The following is an 18,340-nucleotide window of genomic DNA, read 5'->3' on the forward strand; positions in this document are numbered from 1 at the left end:
GGAAAAGCTCCAAGAGTAGGTTTGCAGGCAAGCTTTCTTTCCCTTCCACTGAGATTACAGAAGTCTAGCTTTGCCCAACTCCTGAGAAAAGGCTTCCAAATAAACATTAAAAATATCCCCAAATCAACATCTTACAGACACTTATGAAAAATGACATATATTTGAAGAAACTAATTACTTTTACAAGATTTACAGGGTTTGGTAGTACTTGCAGTGTATTACCAATTTAAGAGTTGTTTACACAAGTAAAGAACATAAAGCATTTTGAGAATGAGTTAAATAAAGCTGTCAGAAGTATTATTTCAGAGACAGGGGAAAAAAAAAGAAACAGATGTAATAGGATGAACTGATTCTTTTTCTTCCTTCCCTGTTCCTTTTTTTGCTGTGCTTTCCTTCTCCACACTCACCATAGTCAGTAAAGAGTCTATATCCCAGAGGCTCCCAAATCAATCCAAGTTTGCTGCTAATCACATGCACTCACAGCACCTACTGAACATTCATGATACCTGGTGTGACTTCTCAGAATGCATGGCACAACTGCCTACTCCCACTCAAATCTGAAAACTTGAAGTCAAACCAGTCAGACTCTAACATCCACACTTGGTTTCCACCAGAGAAACTTGCTTAGTACTTCAGAGTACTTACTTAGAGGAAATGAGTTCCTGGAGCAAGCCAAAGAAGATTCAGACACACACAGCCTCTCAAAGCTAACAGCCCGGGCAGCAAAACCAACATCTAAACCAGATCACAGGCTAGTGTTACTGCTGTAGCAATTCCTCAGTTACACTGACTTAAGAGTAGCAATGAGCGCAGCAAATCCATACCTACCACGGGACACTAAGATCATCCTTGGTAAAATGTTAATGACACATGCTTTGTGTATTAGAACAAGCTGACTTATGACTCAGTATTTAGGCAATTCTAATGATTTGTTTATATACTCAGCATTAGCTCATCAATCATGTAAGTTAAAAAGCATTTTTCTGTCTAGAAGAACAGAGAAAAATGCCAGTAACATACCATTTTAATTAGAAGATTCAAAGATTTTGATTTTTGCCTCTAATTTGTGAATTCTGCCTCTTGCCACTGCTACATTCAGTTCCCCTGAGGCTAAAAAAAAAGTGAATGTCTCAGTACCACTGCTTCCTATAAATAAAAGGACAGAAATAGATTGATAGAGGTTTTTTAAGACTAATCAATGATATAAGCAGCACAGTTAGTACTTTACAAGCCACAGCTTGTATCTCACAAAAGGCAAGTGTTTACACAGTTTCTTTGTTTTAAGTACAAGGTCATATTTACAGAACTAGATAAAAATGAACTACAAACAAATACTGAGGTTGTTGAAGTACAGTCATAGGCAGAAGGCAACCTTTTAATCACACTAGATAACACCTTACATTTTCACAGTAACTTTCACTGCAGCAAAGAATCCCAGCTCCTGTAGAAGTTACAGGCATGCATCATTACTGGAAGCAGAAAGCAGCACTATGAAGACCCACAATACAGTGCACAGTGTATACATATAAAATTCTATCCAAGGAAAATTAACCTTTGGCATACATCTCAATCCTAAAGTTAGGTCAATAGCACAGCTACATCCTGCATACATTACACTTCACTAACTTTATTTCAGACAGTAAAACTTAGCTTTTCCTTGTTAAGTTTGGCAGACTGCCAATCCAAGAAACCGACCCCAAGATCTAAACAGGTTTCTTTCCTCACATGAACTACCATCTGCATTAATAGTTGTAGATAAACCTTTGAGGGGAAGCTAGTCTACACAATCTAATTTGTCCTTTAACTACAGCATAGCTGACAGTTACTATGTCTGTGCAACCTAATTTGTCATTGATTCAGGTAGGCAGATGCAGTTGGACAGTCTTTTCTACTGCAGGAACACGGAGGAACACTTAACGATCCAAATACTCCCTAATAACCTAATTCTAAAATCCAAGATACATTCTAGTTTTCCCCTTTTTTATTAACTCCAGGTTGCTGTTATTCAGGTTAAAAGCACATATGCATTCTAGGGGAAACTTATGCTAGGTCCCCAGATGCAAAGTCAACATTCTGATCATTAAGACATACTTAGTTTGAACAGGACAGGAGGAAAAAAAAAAAAAGACACATAGAATTTGGGTTTACAAATACGGAGTTGGAGAATCCAACTCCATAGTTCGGTTCTCTGATCTGACACCAGTGCCCTATGGTCTTTGCCAAGTTACTTAATACATGACTTTATCCTCATCCTTATGAGCTTACTAGTGTTCATTGTATTTAGCAGGTAGAAGATTGAGTAGTCCAGAAGACATTCCTATGGACAGACTGAAGCATGCCACATGATGCAGAACATGAGTCATTTTGTCAGAACTGATGAGCAGAACCCAAACCTTTTGGAAGATCAGGTGTTACCCTGTCTGTGGCTGTACACACAAGTGTTCCCAACTCCTATCCAAGAGCAGCAACCCATTCACTAAGTTAACAGCAACACACACACCCTAGGTCTATACTCATAGATCTACCTTCTCCCACAGCAAAGCAAAAAACATCAAAAAGCAATGGGAAGATATTAAAGACAGTGCTAATTTTAGCCTCCACTTTGAGTCAGACAACATCCCAGAGAAGAGCAAACTGAGACTCTTCTACTCTCAAATCCTATTCTTTACATAGGACATGTGAAGTTTGTTTACTTTTGAGGAAAATGCATATAACTGCTTGACAAAAAGCAGACACTAGGAAAGCACATCAGAAGAGCCACCCAACAGTAAGAATCAAAATTTAGCTCTTACTGAGGGGGGAAAAAGGAAGTACCAACAACGACTTTCTAAAGGCATAAAGAGACATTGGATAGGCTAACAAATTACACAAGGAACTGGGAGACAGGACTAGGTCCTAAGCCAGAAGTCCTGCCACTAACTTGATACACGACATCAGGTACAGAACCTCACTCCTCTCAGTCTCAGCTTACACTTCAGCAAAGTGATAATGTAAGTTATCTACCACACAACACGGGCAGGAAAGGCTTTATTAATTAATTATTACAAAGCAATTTGAGAGCTATGGATGTAAAGCTAGCACATACACAGCCCCCCACCCCACCCCAACAAATTAGAAGAAAGATAAGACACCTTACCCAAAAGCTCCAATCAGCACTCCAGCTATACTGTGCAGGACCCTGCATTTTCTCCGTGCACAAACCAAGAGTCTCCTCTGAATCTGCAAGTAGCTGGCTAACAAGACCATGATCCACTTCATGAACTTCCTGTGAACAAACAGGCAAGGTACGTAATTTGACAACAGAGAAGAAAGGTGCTGAAATAAGATGACAGTTAATCCATTTACCAGCTCTACCTTAGATGAAAGCTTCAAGTGCGAGACTCACCAAGGTCAATGCCATGGAAACACTTCTCACTGACAGCCTTTTCACTGACTTTACATTTTTTTACAGGGTATATTATATTTATGTACATTTGCACAGTATATTACTTCCACAGCAATACATCAACTTCACAACATTACTTGTTACAAAAACCCTCTTCTGTAGCACTTTCTGTTGATAAGTTTTTGCCGTATGGCAGATCAGTCTTGCTTTACAGAGGGAACCTGGACACATGGAAAGACATTTGCCCCAAGTCACCCTACAAAACGAGGGGGGGCCATTCCAGGACCCCGACCGATAACAGACGCTGCCTGTGCTACTGAATGTGCCGACAAGAGACACGAAACCGCGTTTCTGGTTCGGAAGGGCTGCAGAAGGCCGCCGAGGCCGACTCCACGCGTGCCCGCGGACAGGGAGGGTGCAGAGCATCCCCAGGGCCCCCACAAAGCCAGCACCAGGGAAGCAGCCACACCAGGCCGGGGGGATGCCCTGGGCACCTCCACGGCCCCCAGGGCAGCAGGGAACAACCGTGCCCAAAGCGGGGCCGCTTTCACCTCCCTGTGGGGCGACACCAGCCAACGGGGCGGGAGGGAAAGAAACGCCGTTTGCCAGGTGTTTCCCCCCCCCCCCGCGGATACGCGGACCCGCTACGCTGCCAAGCGGCTCCTACCCACCGCCGTTCACCCCGCCGGCCCGAGCGCGGCCCCACTGCGGCCCAGGGCTGCGCGGGCAGAGCCGCCGCCGCCACCGGGCGGCCCCCACCCGGCTCCCGGCAGAGCGGCCGGGCCGGGGAAGGCCGCGGCCGGCAGCGCCCGGGCCGGGTCGGGCCGAGCCCCGCCGCCCCGCAGAAGCTTCCAGACCCGGGGCGCCGCGCCGGGGCGGGGGGAGGCGCAGGGCAAGGACGGGGCTGCCCGGGCCCCCCTCACCTACCTGCGCGGCCCGCGGCGGCTCGCCCGAGGGGCAGCGCGGCGGCGGACCGGCGGCTGGGGCATGGGGCCGCCCCGGCGGCCGCCAGGGGAAGGGCCGGGGCAGCGCAAAGCCCGCGGCAGCGGCACTTACCATGGAGAGGGGCGAGGGCGGCGCGGCGCCCGCTAACCGCCTCGGCGGGGCCGCGGCCGCCATTTAAAGGGGCAGGCGCCGGCCGGGCCGCGGGGGCGTGGGGCGCCGGGCCGGGCCGAGGCCGCTGCCGGGGCCGGGCCGCGCTGGGCCGGGGGGCGGCGGCGGCGGGAGGGGGCAGCGGCTCGCCGGCCCTCAGGGCAAGGCTGCAGGCGCTGGCGTGGGCAGAGGGGGCCGCGGCGGGCGCCACAGGCGGGGCAGGGCGCGTCGCGTCGCGTCGCGGCGGCCTCGGCCCGGGAGACCGCTGTGAGCGAGGCTTTGCGAAAGGCCTGGGGGAAAGGCGGCGGAGTCGGTGGGGAAAAGCAGAAAGCGCCGGAGCTGAGGGAGACCTTGGGAAGCGCAGCGGGAAAAACCGCCTGGCTGCCGGGAAGCCAAGAGGGGGCCGTGCGACCCCTCTCCCTGCCCGCAGCGGGCTCGCGGGGGGAACCGTCCCCGAGAAGAGGCAGGGCTGCTTTCCTGGGAGCAGAGCGAGCGGTTCCCCAGAGCAGCGCCCACAACCCGAGGCGCTCTTTCATCTTCCAGTCTTCCTTCCCACAATCCTGTTTACATAAAGGAGAATCAATAAAAATAATTAAAACTCGGCTTCGGACGTGCTGTTCGCAGTGGTTCAGTGACGCAAGAGGAATCGATCCCGGGCTTTTTTTAACGAGTCTCTTCAGGAGCCAGTTCTTTTGAGTAAGAACTCCTCAGCAAACACGGGGGGAGAGGGGAGAGAAGATACAAGACTCCTTTTTAATGTCAGGATATTATGTAATCCGTCAAGCTGGCAATGAGGTTCGGGGTTGAGCGGAAAACACATTTTAAACGCTACTCCGGAGGACCACCTAGAGGACAAGCAGGGGAAAACCCGCCTGCAAGTGTAGACGCGTGAGGGGTGCCAAGCCCGAGCGACGTTTTCAAAATACTCCCTTGCTGAGGAAAGCTGCTTTCCGAGGACCTCCTGAAGGTCAAACGCCCCATTTCCATCCGCGTGGTGCACGTGCATTCCCGAGGCCTGTGCGACGGGGCCAGGAGCTCGGGCTTTCCTGCTCAGCCCCGGCCATGAATTGCGTGCATCTACGTGTCCCCAGTGTGCCTGGCATTTCCCAGAGGGTATGAAGTAACCAAGCCTGTGCCAGAGAGTGAACGAACACGGAGGAATCATCACCGGCTCCACAGCTGCCTCCAGAAAGGAGAAAGCAGGGAGCGGGCTGAGGCCCACCCTGCTGCCCAGGGTGTCTTCAGATGCAAGCAAGGAAGGGAATAAAATAAACACATGGCGTGGGGAGAGAGTGAATTATTTTTAAAATGCCATTCCACTGGATTCTCTATTAACCCATGCATATATATATATATGTGTATATATATGTGTGTGTATATATATAATGCTATTTGTCTGCTGAGACAGCGAAGACAAGATTTCAGCCATCTGCATTTCAGGGAGCTTGTCTCAAGAAACCCAGGCTCTCATTTGTAAAGCTGCTGAGCAGCTCCAAATGGTTTCTGTCAAAGGTGTGAGCACCCCAGATTTTGAACGCTGGGCTTCAAGTTTGACACAACCAAATAGTGTGACCTTCAAATTAGTGGACCCAGCTGAAACTGTGCTGGCCTGCACCTTTGTGCCCTTCAGTCATATTATAGGAAATGAAAGAGCGCTGTGATATGAAAATAAAATTTCTGTCTTGCTCACTAGCTGGTTAGTAGGCAAAGGGCAGGGATATCGGGGCTGTGGAGGGGAGGTACAACAGGGAGGGAAGCAGAAGGCCTTGGTGGTGTGGCAGGTGAGGCGAGGCAGAGGACATAGCAGCTCGCTGGGAGCATCACTTCTTTTAACTTAGAAAATGTAGTGCCTGGAGCCAAATGTGGGGCAACAGAGAGCCAAGGAAGTGTGGTCCTTCCATGTTGACTTGGCTGATATGCAGTCATGGCCAGTGACTAAACCATCCTCATTTTGCTTGATCTGTCAAATGCCTTTGACTTTATTAATTATTCAGTCTTCAAAATCTTGATTGTTCTTGAGTCCTTTAACTTGTTTCTTTCATAGATCTCTTCAATGTTTCCATCAGAAGAGCCTCATGATCCACCTTCAACTTTTTGCTGAAGTGCTATGTTGCTCTCTTCTTTGTACCAATTTCCTTGTTCATACATACTTTATTTCTGAATGATCCCTTCCTGGTAATCCCAGGTGTTCCCCACCTTTCAATCCATTTAAAACAGGGAAGAAATACTTGCTTTTTAGGTTCTTTAGCTGCCCTCCCCTCTTGCCTGCCCTACTTTCTCTGATACAGGTGTCACCATATCAAAGCCAGAGCAATTGGCCAGAGATAGTCACTCAGAGAATGTGTTGTGCCTCTTGATGTCACCTGGTCAGCAGATTTTTGGAAGCCAGATGTGGAATTTCCTGAAGTGGTTATTATGGAGCATCCACACATGAAGATGCAAATCACCAACTGAAGAAACTGAATATTCAAGAAAGCCATACAACAATAGCGTCATGACAGTTTTCCTCATGGTGGGGTGGGGTTTTTTGGTCCTTTTTACTTCTAATCACAAGAAAAGTAATAATATGCATGCCTCTCCTAACAGAAATGTGCTGTGTTTGTGTTTCAATGGATGTGGAATGGTGTCTTAACTGGATATTAAAATACATTTTGATTTACCTGAAGGGGCCTGTAAGAGAAGCAACATCATTAGATAAAGCCAGCAGGCTTCAAGAAAGGTTTACCATAATCTCTACTCCCATATCTGAGGGAAGAGATGTCAGCCAGCTAGCCGAAAAGGGCCATGCTTGGTGCAGCTAGCTGTAACACTGCAGGGAGGACTGAATGTTAGAGCAGGGGATTTTGGCTGCTGAGAAATGTTGTGTCTGTACCTTTGTGTGAACGCTTGCTTTCATCACTAGAGCATACAAGTTAGGTTTGCATGTAGGTCATCTATTTTAGCTGTTTTGCCCTTCACCCAGGTGGTATAGACAACCTTTACTTACGCTAAAGTTTAAGTAATCGATTTTTGGTTAATAAGGCTTTGCTGAGAAAAAAAAAAATCTTTGGGGATGTTTTTAGCTATATACACAGAGTGAATATAGCCACAAAGAGTCTGAATTCCTATAGCTTCCTATATGGTCAGTAAGAATAACAGGAGCCCAGCTGCTAGGAAAATCAAGCCAATGCTCTCTGTCGTTTCTCTTTCTCTAGGGAGGAGTTAGCAGAAGAGCGGTCTTCTCCTGAATAGCTGAATGATCTGTACTCAGCCCAAAGTTCTGGTTTATATAAGGCCAAAGCAAGAAAGAACATATTATCTTCTCTCTGCTCTTAGAGTATTTTCAGCATCTTCTCTGAGAGAGATTAGAACAGCCCCTGGGAAGTCATTGTTATAAGTTAAAATGTGGCTGTCATCCAGGCAGCAAGCAGAGCACTGTGAACTCAAAGCTGTGGTAACTTTAGTAAGTGTGACATTCACTGGGCACAATGTGAGCTCCTGTTGCAACAACACACACATACTTTTTTTGCCCATACTACTGAAGAGAGAGGGGGAAAGACAGTTGAGATCATATACTTGAGCACTATGAACCAGTACGTTGGAAAGCTCTGTAGGGCTGCAATGTCTTCACTCTTCTTCTTCTTACTGCTGGGTAAGTACCAAAAACCCTTCTTTAATTTTAAGAAATGTAGCTTATTTCTAGAGCTTAGATTGAAGGGTTCTTTTCTGTTTTTCAAAAAGCCATTTACCCCTGAGGGCTTCCTCAGGATGCAGGAAAACTATATCCAGTGCCGTACACTGCATTAAAACATTGTTTTGTTTGTAGATATGTTCCTGTATTGCTAACATAAATGTTTGTATGAATTGGATCCCTAGGGTGAAATTTGTATTTTCAGAAAGAGTACATTTTCAAGAAAGGCTGTGTGTGATCATTAGTAGAAGCTTCATTTCTATTTTGGTTTTCTGATGTATTCTCAACCAGTTATTCTCATAAGGTAGTTATTCATATACATTTGTGAAAGCTAATCTCATCTCAGGGCAAAAGTCATATAAATAAAGATGAATTATGTGCAGCCATTGATCACTCAATCATACACACTTGGGAACTGGATAGAGGTTGTAAATCACCCTCAGTGCACAAGTTGAGTGTGAAGTTGAGTGGCTGTAAAGCCATCCAAAAGATGGTCATTCCAGCATGAGAGGATTTTTTGTGGGATAGAAATTGAGTCCTATTTACCATCAACCTCTCTTCCATCTACCAAGCATGAACAAAGGAGAGGAGACACAACTAGAAAGATCAAACTTTGCACTGGCCTGTAGCTACCACCTTGGCTCTCCAATGCAATTGGCAGCTGGCAAAAGAAGCTTGCAGGCTGTGCTTGTCCAGACCATACAGCAAGTTAGCACTTCCAGGACTGGGAGAGAGTACACATATATTTTATTCTTTCATTGTTGTCATCTCTACCTCCTCTAGCCTGCCTTGTGTATTTCTCAGTCACAGCCAATGATGTGGCCTTATACAGGAAAGTATCAACCTGCAGATTATTTAAAGGATTGGCTGATGGGTTGGCAAATGCCCAGTTAGTACCGTCAAATCTGGAGCACATTGTTACATTACAGGGAGTCCCAGAGAGCTTTCCCCCCGTCATGGCTGAGAACTGGCCTGAAATACCAACTTTATATGACAATGACCAATTAGATCATCTACTTATTTTTCCAGGTCAAGATAAGATCATCCCTGCTGTGTTTCTCATTATTCTTTTTAGCCAAATTTTAAGTACTTTCACCAAAAAAACTCACCTTTCTTCCTACTGGGGAACTGAGCCCTAATACCCATATGACAAGGGACCTGCACATCACTCTACTAATGAAGCAATAGACATAAAAAGGGCTTTGAAGCAGAGTCAACAAGGTATTTGGCATGGTATACTCCCGGATGCCAATATGATAAGGGCATTGTGTGTTTAAATATCAGTGAAGTAGTATGTTCCAGTTTTGCAACCTTAAAAAAAAAAAAACAAAGATCAAAAAAAGAAAAGTAGAGGCTGTGTTGTGAAACCACCAAACAGAACCGGCGCTAAAACTTTTTGATTTTTTAGTTAACTGTAAGTTACATGATATATAATGAATCAAAGATGTGAGATAACACAGATGACCAGTTATTCTATCGTAGAAGGTACAAATAAAACTCATGTTGAACGGAGACAGCATCAGAGCACATTGTTTCTGCACTGTTATGTTCTCTATGCCAAAAAAAAGTGACTGTGTAAAATGATACACATTCTCCACACTGTAGTGGAGAAGTAGTAAAGAAATGAGAATTAAATAGATTTTCTTTGGTCTTTCCCTGAAAACAAGCTAGCAATATACTCACTGCTCTGACTGAATATACCAGTGCTCTGTCTGAAGCAGCAGTATCCAGTGAAGCTAATGCTTGATGAACAGGGATTTTAACAGAGTATTCATTACAAAACCTGCTCAAATACATGCTAACAAATCACCAAATATGTCATATCAGAATATTTGATGCACAGACTGTTGGTTGATCGAACTACCTTCAACTTTGTCAAATACATCAACTACTCTTTGTAATTTGTCAAAGTACCTTGTCAAATTACTTCAACTTTTATGACTCAGTAGTCATACATTATGTTATAATGTAATCTAACTGGAAAAGTAAAATCTCAACCTCAGTTTCCCCTGAGCAGCTCCAGTGAGCTCATCAGTAAGATTATGTGTGAACTTGGGAATATTACATCTGATGTCCGGACTACTCACTTTAGGGGATTGCCTCCAGTACAATACAGTAGTATTTGGGTCCCTAATTCTCAGGTATCCAATACCCACGGATCAGGGTTCCAGTTACAAGGCCAAAATACTGACACTGAGGCAGTAAGATGGTGCAATCCCTTTTCCCCTCATGTGTTTAGAATGAACTTGGGGTGTTCCTGTGCTCCCCTGAACCGAGGGAATATGATTGAACTTGGATTTTGCATGGGGTACATCAGATAGGAGACTTCCTGTGACTGTTTCTTCCCTTTTCAATCACTTAGAGATCTGATGGGGCAGAGCTTCCTGAGACTGCTCTTGGGCTGGTTGAAGAGCATCTGTTGCCTCTCAGTTTCACCATTCAGGAGCTCACATTTAGATGTCTGGGCTGAGAGAGGGTGCTGTGCAGTCCGGACAAGAAAACTCCAGAAATTTCTCATTGTGTAGTACTTCCCAGACCTTCTTTCTTGTGTTTTTAGACTGCTGGTCCAACACAGCTCCATCCCACAAGTATCTGTCAACTGCATGTTTCTGCTTTGTCCTCTCATGGGAGTACAGGGAGAAGTGTGGGGTAACCAGCTCACCTCCTTCTATTCTCGCCCACGTTCACACTTTGACCAACATCCCTGCCTGGCACTGGAAAGTCATTCCTGACAAAAGGGTGGTGCAAACAGTGACCATCTCCTGAAATAATTCTGTTCTGGAGATCTGTGAGGTTTCTGATGAAAAAAAAGCTTTTTGTTGAGGATTGACAGGTTTGGGTTTGGTGGTGCTGCATTTGACTTCTGTGGACACTTCTTGTAAGCCATTTTGGGACAGCAGGTATGTTATATGCTATGCTGTTGCCCAGTTTTGTAGCCAGCTTCTGCTTCCTAAATTTTTGCACCCATGAGTTGTCCCTTGTCTGATATTTCAACTGTAAACTCTGTACACTTTTTATAAAGCATCTAGAACAGCCGAGGCCCTGCTGTCTGTCAGAAATTATCAGTGCTATTCCCATACAAGTCATAAATAATAGTAACTATGAATACAGCTGTGATTTCGTACAGACGCATGCCTGGAGGAGCCATTCAAGCAACCGTCAAACAGATCATCAAGAGTTTTGATTGTCCACTGCCTTGAGACATTCACCCATGAGCATACAGAGGCTATTGTGATTGTAAAGCAGTACCAGACCCAAACAATAGCATTTCACACCCTTTGAAAGGCCATAAAAGGCTCAATGGAAAATCAAGATCTCACTGTCGAACAGCCTGGAATCCTTGAGAAGGCACCAGCTGGTGTGAAGGGAGGCTACTTTACTTAAAGAAAATGAAACAACAGAAGAAACTTTACCAAAAATTGGTTTTAAACTCTTTTTGGGTAATTGCTGTTGGTTTATTTTTAAGAGTTTGTTTTTCCCTCTTATTGTTCCAGCTGGGGATTTGAGAGAGCAAGTAATCTCATCTTCTGAGCCTGGGCTTGTTTCCAGAAATGAGATAAACTCATACCACCCTTAGCTTGAGGCTGTTTGATACTATGATTAGCCATTACATGGGAGAAGGCAGTTTTAAATCTCTGTATAAGCATGCTGTCTATATTTTTGTAACCAAGAGTAGCAGGATAATATGGTTTCTTCACAGAAAATAGATGTCACCCAGTGTACTGCTTGGAGGCCTATTAAAATGTAACAGTTGGGCAGTGTCTTCAGATGCATCTTCTGTATCTTACAGGATGTTAGTTGTCAAAATGGGGTTGGCTATTTCATATGCTGCAAGTTTTCAAAGTCTAAGCTATCGAAAAACAGTTTCAGAAAGTGGGCTGCCCAGGCAGAACAACTCAACTATCTTTCTGCAAGCCAAACAGAAAAGCAAGTCACATCTTTGTACTTCCGAGCTTTATCTGTAAGGCAGATGTGTAATATATTTCAGCCAGTGCCTCTCACCCCTATCTCTCCTTGGCTCTGCTAGTCATGCCTTCTCCTCCCTTTTTCTCTCTCTGGTATCTCTCATACAGACATGTCAGCAGTGACTATGTTCAAATGTGTTGAAAGCCTAGTAACTCTCATCAATTTCAGCCTCTTTGAAAATCACATCCTCTCTTTAAATTGATTAAACATAATCTTTAGGAGTTCCTGTGTTATAAAATCTTTCTTTAGCCTTCACTGACAGAGAGCATTATAATTAGAGAAACTCACTTGCACCAATATTCTCAGTATCAACACAGAGCACTAAAGTGCCTTCTCCCAAGCCTGCTCATAGCATCTGCTGGGTGTTTAAACCTTGAAAAATAAGATTTCTTTCCACAATTTCAAATTTTTCTACCCTTGAACTGGAAGTCACATGCCAAAATTCCAAGGTCACGATATTTTTATTTGGATGCAGACGCTTGCATTAGGATGCACACATATTCACTGTACTTGTCAGAACAGAGCTGCTATAATTTAGAGGTTCCTTCATTTTTTTGCTTTGGCTTGAAGACAGTTGAGATAGGAACATTAGGCCCAGAGGCTTGTTGGAGTGTGAAGAAAGAGGGGCAGGTCAGAGTTCATGGTGGAAATGTGGCTGAATATACTCTCCAAATTTCACCCAAATCCATTGGACAATGACAATAATCTGCCTCTAGTAAGGCAATAGGTTCAGGGAATGGCCTATTAGTACACATGAACATAATCTAAGCAGAAATTAGGAAAAAATCCATATCATAGTAACAGTGACTACCAGCAAGTCCTAATTCCAAGAGTCATTCTTTGGTGTGGTTCTAGATCAGGAACAGCTGGACAGTTGTTCTGATCTATCAGGCTCAACCCTTTTCTTCTTTCTCTTTTCTGGTACAGATGTTGGTGTTAGTGGCAGAAGTGCAAGCACAGAGAGTGCAGCTGTAACCCAAACAACAGCACAGCCTCCATTAGCAACAAGACCGGAGCCATGGCACCTTTCCGTGACTCAAACACCAGCCAAGGAAAAAGCAAAAGAGGGTGAAACTGTGGTCTTAAATTGCCACTTTAACAGCCCACAAAGCTCTTCTCTGTCTGAGTTGATGGTGAAGTGGTACAAAGAAGATGAAAAAGGGCAGATGACCTTGCTAGAGAACAATGTGACCATCTTGCCAAACAACAACAGGATTTTCATGAGTGGAGACTTGTCCCAGGGCGATGCCTCTTTGGTGATCCTCAATGTGACAACCGGTGACCATGGTATTTATTTCTGCGCAGTTACGCTTCCAGATGGGAAGGTGGTAACAGGAAACGGTACAAAGCTCAGGATCAGGAGGGCTCTGGGTAATATTTGATGTTACTTTCTATTCTTTTCTCCTTCTTCCTCCTCCAAAGCTGGCATACACATTTGCAGAAAGACGGAAGTTGCCCTGTTTGACCTCTAGAGGATATGGGCTAGCAAAACTCTAAGGACAGTTTCACAGAGAGTAATTGCTCATTGCCACTTCTCATGCCTTTTATCTGGCTGGCTAATTTCAATTGGCTTGTCCCTATAATCGATCACACAGGTCTTATCGTAAGGAGGGACACTTATAACCAAAAAAAAGAAGGAATAATTTTATCATGAAAATCAAAGTCAGTGCCAAGAATGAAACAGTCAGACAAGTTTTCTTGTATTCTCAGCTCTGTTTGGCAGAAATCACACGAATGACGTGTCATTCATATGATGCCCAGAAACAACTCCAAACTCCTCTTTTTGACATTATTTCTCTACAAACCAATAGTTTACATATTCATTCTTTAACTGTAGAGGACATAAGTAATCCCATGACAAACATGAGGATCATATTTTATTGGTTTTGCTTAGCTTCATTCACATTAAGATGAAAGTATCATGAAATGTGCAACGCTGTTTTTTCTTAGCCTTCACATAGGCACCTGACCTGTTAAGTGATGAAGTAACTTGCTTTGCCTTTATCAGCTGGAAGTGTCAAACCAGCTCTCCTTTTCATTTAGGCTAAACATATTCCAATCCCAACAAATGAACAGATCAGAGGGTTTGTTATCTTATCTAATTAACAATAAACAGTGCCTTCTGTGTTAAGAGTAAATCGTGCATATGCCATTTCCTCCTTATTTTCCCCCATATATCAAAGCTTCTAGCTCACTGAGCTAGGCCTTGGTCCTTTAGAGCCTGAGTTCCTCTCTTACTGATTTTTATAGGACTACTCAATTTAAGTGTAGCTCTGTAGAGGCAACAAAATCATGCCTCTGCAATGGCTTAGTCATGTATGTTATGAGACCTCCCATTGGCTTGGTCTCATAGTCTCAGTAGCTCGTAGCACTTTTGCAAAGTCTGCTCCTTGGCCAGTGTAATTGTCTTTCTGCATTCTCAAGAAGGTGGAATACACAGCTTCTGCACTATGCTTGAATTAATGGACAAGAGAATATGAGAAATATAGTTCATAAAGAATAATTATATATCACAAATCCAGGCTGTCCTAAAACATATCTAAATTAATAGGAGAAATTAGGTGACTCTGTTACTAGTCCATTACATGAAGCAAATGACATATTTTTGAAGTAAAGCAAGTAAGTAACTGTTTTACAGCACCTACATTGCCTTCACTTTTTGGAAGGAAGGAGCAGCCCCACAAATGGGTTTCAGCTACAGGATGCCTCCTTGTATGTGAGAGGGTGGAACTGGTTGAGCTTTGCCCATTCTTGTTTGAAAAGCTGCAGCTTTACTCCTCCTTTGGTGCAGATACATACAATAAGATATTTCCTTGTGAAAAAGAAATTCTTTATTTTTGAAACTATTCTATGTACTATCTCTCATTGAGCCAGGCAATATTTCTTTCTACTACCTATTCCACAACCTTATGGTTGTTCCTTCAAACAAACCTTTCCTGAACTTTGTGTTCCTTCTGTCTCTTTTCTACACAGTAGCAAATGTGGCAAGGCAGGTTCACTATGAAAGACTTCAATGTAGTAAAACCTCTGGTAACTTGCCTCTACCACTTGTAGGTTCAGGAAGCAGAGAGTTGGTAATCAGCAGAATGTGCCTTTCAGTGCTCCTTTTACTGAGGAGGAGCTACAGCTCTTCTACTGGTGAGCTGCTAGATGTCGTCAGTTCAACTAAGTAACACAAAGTAGCTACTCCTGTGAATGGGTGGCCAGATGATCAGAAATCTGAGACAAACAGTTGCTGTATGTACAAATTTTTTAGCCCTTGTGCAAAAGGTTTGACTTTCGGTTATGAACAATGACTGGTCATGGAGCTGCAAGTATTGGTGGGGCTGTGTTAAATACCTAAGTTAAACCATATGTTGTGAGACCTCCCATTGGCTTGGTCTCATAGTCTCAGTAGCTCATAGTACTTTCACAAAGTCTTCTCCCTGGCCAGTGTAATTGTCTGTAATTGTAGCAGGGAAGAAGAACAATTAGGTTAAAGCTGTGTTAAGATGACGTTCTGTATAGATCTTTTTCCTTTGCTTAGTCATACCTGTGGAAGTTGAAGATAGGTGTCCTGGATTAAGGACTGATTAAACTAATTAAAATTCCCATAATCCTTCTCACAGGGTGTGTATCTTGGCTGCATCCAGCTGTGGAGAAAAGCCCATGCTCTGCTCTCCGGTTGTCATCCTAAGTCTGCTGAGGAATCTCTGAAGCACACATGGAGTCAGGATGGGCGCACATTTAGGGACTGGGGCTAGGCTTCATTCAACTGTGCTCATCCGACCCAAGGCTTTTCCTGATGCATCCTTTAGTCAGAAGGATGCTGACATGCTCTTTTCTGAAAGAAATAAAGGGATCATCCCCTCTCTACCATGCAACAGTCTCAACGAGCAACAAATCAAAGAACTTCTGAGAGTTCTGCCCCAGTTCAGTGCTCTCTCCTTTGGAGATAGACAGGGAAACTGATAACTCTCTCAAAATGTGTCAAGTTTTTTTTTCCCCCATTTGAAAACAGAGCATGCACACACAAGCCCCATTAATTCAAGCAGCAGCATCTTTTGTCATTCCACAGCATCAAGCTGTTAGTGGAGATTGCTATAGAAAAGGGGCTGTCATATCCTTTCATCTCCATAAAGTATAGCAGCTTCCTACATAAGAACGAAATAAATCAATAACTCTGTGATGCAATATACTCTCTCCCCTGTACAAGCCCATGATTTCATGTCAAACAAGACACCAGTATAATCAATATCATAACAAGTAGCTTCCTGTGCAGACACTGCAGGAAACTATGTGCCATCTACATTGCATGTACTTCTCTGGAAGATGTCTTATGTTGCTCTCTCCCTTTCCTCCTTCCCTAGGCTTGTTTGGTATAGAAGAATCAATTGGAACAATCATTGCGGTTGTGGCTGCTGGTATCGGAGGCCTGGTGGTTCTAATTATTGTTTTAACCCCTCAGTTGAGGAGGTGTATCCTCTGCATGAAACAAGGCTCTCACCAAGGTAGGAGCACACAACTAAATCTAGAGTCACTTGCTAAAAAAGATAAACCCAATAACTTATTCCCCAAGATACCTTTTCAACTGAAGCAGAAATTAGCCATTTACTTACCTCTGGTCAGGTAAGGGATCTGGTTCAGGAGATAAGCAGTATGCATCAGACTTTAACAGGGATGGCTCTATAGTCCATCTTTTTTTTTTTTTTTTTTTTTTTCAGATAGCTCTTTGTTTATGTTACATGTAGTTTCGTGTGCAGACCTAAAGAGTCACCTATAAGTAAAATAATAGGATCTTCTTTAGCTGCTACCTTCAGCAAAGACTGATTCAATGAGACACACTTTCTTCTTTTAATGTCTTGGGTCATGTTGGGTTCTTTTAGATTTCTTGTGAAAGACCATTTTTCCTCACACCAACGAAATACTCATATCAGTATTCTTACAAACCTTGCATGCAAAAAAAGCTATGATGGCCTAAGCATATGTATGAGATGTGGTTTGTAAAGCCTAGAATATCTTTTATCAGATCAATTGATCTGGTTGGCTAATGTGAGCCCACACATGGGATATTTTCCCCACACATGAGCCAAAGAAATGACCTGAGGCTGATTGCCTGAAAGCTTGCTTGGTTTTTTCAACTCTGTCAGCTGGTCTAATAATAGTACACTGACACCAAAGGCCAGATTTTGAAATGAGCTTAGTTCCATTTTGTGCAGCCCAAGATGTGGTCTGCATTTCAGAAAGAGGTCAGCTGACTGCAAGATTTGTTAAATGGGGCTTTTTTGAAAGGCTCAATTCTATTTCAAAAAGGGGAGCCCTGCTATTTGGAACTCTCCTTGTGGCTCTCAAAATTTTACTCAACCTCCTGTAAAAAATCCCATCCTCGAAGTGACTAATTAGGAGCTGCACTTGGTATTCACTGGAGCGCTGCCGCCACCCAATGGCCGGCTTGGCTGGGGACATGGGCATGGCGAAGCAGCTCTGTTCCCGCTCGCCCTCGCTGAGCAAAGCACACATAAGTGCATGCTGATTTTTCCCACACAATATCGCTTTATACAAAACTTCTGAATGAACAGAGTTTGCTAACATCTTTAATTGCCAGAGAGCCTTGGAAGGGTTTATCGCTGTGTTGTACTAACTCTGTACCACTCTTTCTCTCCTTTCCTTCTCGCTCAGCATAGCTCAGTCTGCAGCATTACAGGAATTACTGGACGATGCAAAGACTAAACAGTTTATTACATGGAAAAACCTGTCATGCTTTGTAAGCCAAAAGGGATCTCTAGATTTAATAAAAGCCTTCACCTCAGTACACATTATCTTTGGGATTTTTTTTTAAGTATGTTTCTTCTTCCTGCAGCTTGAACAACCACAGTAGCATATTCAACATCCTCCTATAGTAAGGACCAGAGCAGACTTCTGTAAAGGAATTTGCATTATCATTCATTAAAGCCTCACTTAGTTTGGTCATGTATCTCAGAATCCAGACTGTGATGAGATATCTTGGGTATTTCCCTTTACTTCTTATTTTAAAAGGTGGTATTCCAGGTTTGTCAGCTACCCTTAAAAAGACACAGAAGTTTGGGTGTGTGACCTCTCGAGGCTGCCCCATTTCTAGCATCCACCCTAGGAAATCTCATGCTAATCACCCCAAATGCTTTGCCTCCATGGGTGCAGCTGTCATTCTTATCTGCTTGCACTTCTTGGTACAGAGGCTCTTGTCATGGTGACTTGCTCCAGCAGAGAAG

General features: G+C 43.8%; 2 protein-coding genes across 5 annotated transcripts in view; one reads left to right on the forward strand and one right to left on the reverse strand.

Annotated features, from left to right (window-relative positions):
* GRAMD1C (GRAM domain containing 1C) overlaps window positions 1-4,519 on the reverse strand; it is a 55,014-nt gene extending 50,495 nt beyond the window's left edge. For 3 of the 4 annotated variants that reach the window (XM_062571983.1, XM_062571975.1, XM_062572012.1), the window contains exons 1-2: window positions 4,442-4,519; window positions 3,137-3,265 (exon numbers count right to left, since the gene is read on the reverse strand). In XM_062571983.1, the coding sequence (XP_062427967.1) occupies window positions 3,137-3,265; window positions 4,442-4,504 (192 nt within the window). In that variant the 5' untranslated portion in view covers window positions 4,505-4,519. Of the gene's footprint in view, window positions 1-3,136; window positions 3,266-4,056; window positions 4,077-4,441 lie in introns of those variants that run through there. The other variant, XM_062572003.1, reaches the window with a different exon arrangement.
* A 3,434-nt stretch (window positions 4,520-7,953) lies between these two features.
* Window positions 7,954-17,884, forward strand: LOC134138412 (uncharacterized). The gene is made up of 4 exons (XM_062572025.1): window positions 7,954-8,108; window positions 13,041-13,484; window positions 16,463-16,603; window positions 17,772-17,884. The coding sequence occupies exons 1-4, from the start codon at window positions 8,042-8,044 to the stop codon at window positions 17,774-17,776; spliced, it is 657 nt and encodes a 218-aa protein (XP_062428009.1). The 5' UTR covers window positions 7,954-8,041; the 3' UTR covers window positions 17,777-17,884.
* The last annotated feature ends 456 nt before the right edge of the window (window positions 17,885-18,340 follow it).

The sequence above is a fragment of the Rhea pennata genome, chromosome 1 (assembly GCF_028389875.1).
Source record: "Rhea pennata isolate bPtePen1 chromosome 1, bPtePen1.pri, whole genome shotgun sequence".
Lineage (NCBI taxonomy): Eukaryota > Metazoa > Chordata > Aves > Rheiformes > Rheidae > Rhea > Rhea pennata.

Bases quoted from the DNA above. Each gene is read 5' to 3' on its own strand.
- LOC134138412 (XM_062572025.1), top strand. From the start codon at position 8,042: ATGAACCAGTACGTTGGAAAGCTCTGTAGGGCTGCAATGTCTTCACTC. The intron at 8,109-13,040 runs GTAAGTACCAAA...TTTCTGGTACAG, and splicing joins CTTCTTCTTCTTACTGCTGG to ATGTTGGTGTTAGTGGCAGA. The intron at 13,485-16,462 runs GTAATATTTGAT...CTCCTTCCCTAG, and splicing joins CAGGATCAGGAGGGCTCTGG to GCTTGTTTGGTATAGAAGAA.